At 40.2% G+C, this 2,833-nt stretch overlaps 1 protein-coding gene across 1 annotated transcript; it reads left to right on the top strand.

The window, feature by feature from the left end:
* The first annotated feature begins 422 nt into the window (after positions 1-422).
* LOC145012735 (F-box protein At1g67340-like) lies at positions 423-2,403 on the top strand. The gene is made up of 3 exons (XM_078971521.1): positions 423-1,090; positions 1,228-1,390; positions 1,484-2,403. Exons 1-3 carry the CDS (start codon positions 831-833, stop codon positions 2,216-2,218), a joined length of 1,158 nt encoding a protein of 385 aa, XP_078827647.1. The 5' UTR covers positions 423-830; the 3' UTR covers positions 2,219-2,403.
* Positions 2,404-2,833: the final 430 nt, after the last annotated feature.

Consider the following 2,833-nt stretch of genomic DNA (forward strand, 5'->3'; position numbering starts at 1 on the left):
ATTGTTATACCCGGCCCCGGCCCCATCCCTCGTTTTAGTATAATGGGGATTCCCGACCCCGTATCCGGTACCTGTTTTGGCGGGGTATACCCTTCCTCGATTGGGATAGGTCAACCGGGTTTCCCACCGGATCGAGTAAAATTTTCATCCCTAATACTAAAGGCTTAAATTTTTATTAGTAACAAAAGATTATTTCCTAGGACTCACCGCAAAGTAAAAATCCATTCAAACAAATTAACAAAAATTAGTTCGCCACTTATCACAAATTAACGGTTTTTAAACTGAAAAATCTCATAAAAAAATAAATTAAACGATGCAAAAACGCTATTAAATTCTCAAAGAAAAAAAAACAAACTTTAAGTTTTATAGAGCATATAATATATGAAAAGATAATTTGTCATTTTTAAAACTTGTACGTTACAAGCAGACAAATCGTGCAATGGAGGAGGACGACGGACGGAGGGATCTAGTCAACGCCGTTTGACTAAATTTTCTTCTTGCTTTTATTAACGAGAAACCCTTGCAGAGAAGAATGGTAATATGGTGATCAAGTGAAATTTTTTAGGCAGTAGTATATTTTAATGGTCAGGCGGCGTCGTATTTATTGTGTTTCATCTTCCCCTTCCCCCTCTAATTAATTCGATAAGGTCTCTTGCTATATATAAGGTCTCAATTTTTTCTTCACCCGTGAAAATTCAGAATCTATACATACAAATTTCTTGTATATATACGTATAAATATATGATATCTATTTATATATACACGATATACCCATCTATATATAGAGAGACACGCATATCTGTTCTTTTTAGAGAGAGAAGGAGAAGGGAATGAGCACAAGGCGTGAGATTTCTTATAAGAAGGTGAATAACATGTGTTATGAGAAGAGAAGAAGAGATGACAATATTATGGGTGAGAAGATAAAACGTAGCCGGAAAAGGTTGAAGTCGTCGTCGGGGACACCGGTCGCGACTGTTTCCGGCCGATGTGATTTCCTTGAAACGCTTCCAGACGACATCGTTTTGTTTATTCTTGCAAAGCTTGGTGCCACCGCCGCTTGTCCCGCCGATTTTGTGAGTGTTTTATCAACGTAAGGATCCGGATTTGAGATTTGTAACTTTTTTTTTTTTTTTTTTGAAGTCTCCAATTTTTTGTCTGAAAAAGGATCCGATTATCACGACAATTCTGTTAATTTTGTTACTGATTTTGTTGGTGTTTGTTGAACAGATGCAAAAGGTTAAACGCGTTAGGTGTTCACTCTATTGTGTTATCAAAAGCATCTCCGAAGGCGTTTGCTTTTAAATCTGAAAACTGGTCGGAATCTGCTCACAGGTTTCTTAAACAGTGCTCAGATGCCGGAAATATTGAAGCTTGTTACACACTTGGCATGGTTAGTTCAATTTTTATGGTTTATATATCTTGATTGACATTCTACGTATGAGCATTAATTAAACTGACATGATGTTTACTTTGTTTGACACAGATTCGGTTTTATTGTTTGCAAAATCGAGGAAGCGGAGCGTCTCTAATGGCTAAGGCAGCGATTAATTCTCACGCGCCGGCGTTATACTCGCTTGCAGTGATTCAGTTCAACGGTAGTGGCGGTTTAAAAACCGACAAGGACTTACGCGCCGGTGTAGCTCTTTGTGCTCGTGCGGCGTTTCTCGGTCACATCGACGCGCTCCGGGAACTCGGACATTGTCTCCAAGACGGTTACGGCGTTCGTCAGAACATTGCTGAAGGCCGGCGGTTTTTGGTTCAAGCCAACGCCCGTGAGCTTGCCGCTGTACTGTCAACAACTCCATCCGCGTTGATGTCCGGTAACTGGATGACATGGAACCCCCTACCTCACCTCCGCCATGGAAACATGGTGGGTCCTGGGTGTTCTTTACTTAGCGATTTCGGATGTAACGTACCTTCATCGGAACCTCATCCGTCAAACCGGTTTCTTACAGATTGGTTTTCCGGTAAGATACTTTCGTCGGGGCTTCGTTTATGCTCTCACGCCGGTTGTGGTCGGCCGGAGACCAGAAAACATGAGTTCCGGCGATGTTCAGTTTGCGGAGCTGTTAACTACTGCTCTCGAGCGTGTCAAGCACTCGACTGGAAGATGCGTCACAAGATGGAGTGTACACTAGCTGACACGCGGGTCGATGACGGCGACGGGGAAGACAACGGCAATGCTAACTACGACGATGGAATGGTTGTTGAGAGTTGAACCGTTCTCCGGAGATACTGAACTTACCGGTGATTGTAACGGCAGTTGAAGCAAAGTTTTGTCGGGGAGAGTTTTGGAATTTAAAATATATGCTTTCTTTTGATGTTCGCCGGAAACTCTGACGTTAGTAAGAGATGTTATTATTATTTTTTTTTAATTATTTTTAATAACGTTAGCAATTTCTATACGATATATTTTAATATAACCGCCTTTTATAATTAGAAAATAACTACTAGGGTTATGCATGAGTGGATTCAAATCCATCCCAACTCATAAATGATCGGTTTTAGCTTTCAGAACAGTAGGATCGGTTTCCGATTGATTCGGTTTCTTGGGTTCTAAGGTAGGTTTGGACGGTTTTTCGGTTTCTTGGGTTCAACCCATATATTCATGGGTTTTGGGTTTAAACCCATGGGTTTTAGGTTTTAACCCATTTTCCATAAATGAAGCAACAAGTTATATACTTCAAAAAACATCAAATATAAGTTAAATTCTTTAAAAAACATGAATCTTATAACAAATAGTCTATTACAACTTACAACCAAAGCCCGAAATAGTTTATTATAACCAAAAAACAATCAAGTATGGGACGGTTTCCCGGGTTGGATGGGTCTG

This window comes from Lactuca saligna, chromosome 8 (assembly GCF_052625555.1).
Source record: "Lactuca saligna cultivar CGN05327 chromosome 8, ASM5262555v1, whole genome shotgun sequence".
NCBI classification, from domain to species: Eukaryota; Viridiplantae; Streptophyta; class Magnoliopsida; order Asterales; family Asteraceae; genus Lactuca; species Lactuca saligna.

Coding starts and splice junctions, on each gene's coding strand:
- LOC145012735 (XM_078971521.1), top strand. CDS start 831: ATGAGCACAAGGCGTGAGATTTCTTATAAGAAGGTGAATAACATGTGT. Junction 1,091..1,227: donor TTTGTGAGTGTTTTATCAAC/GTAAGGATCCGG, acceptor TTTGTTGAACAG/ATGCAAAAGGTTAAACGCGT. Junction 1,391..1,483: donor CTTGTTACACACTTGGCATG/GTTAGTTCAATT, acceptor TGTTTGACACAG/ATTCGGTTTTATTGTTTGCA.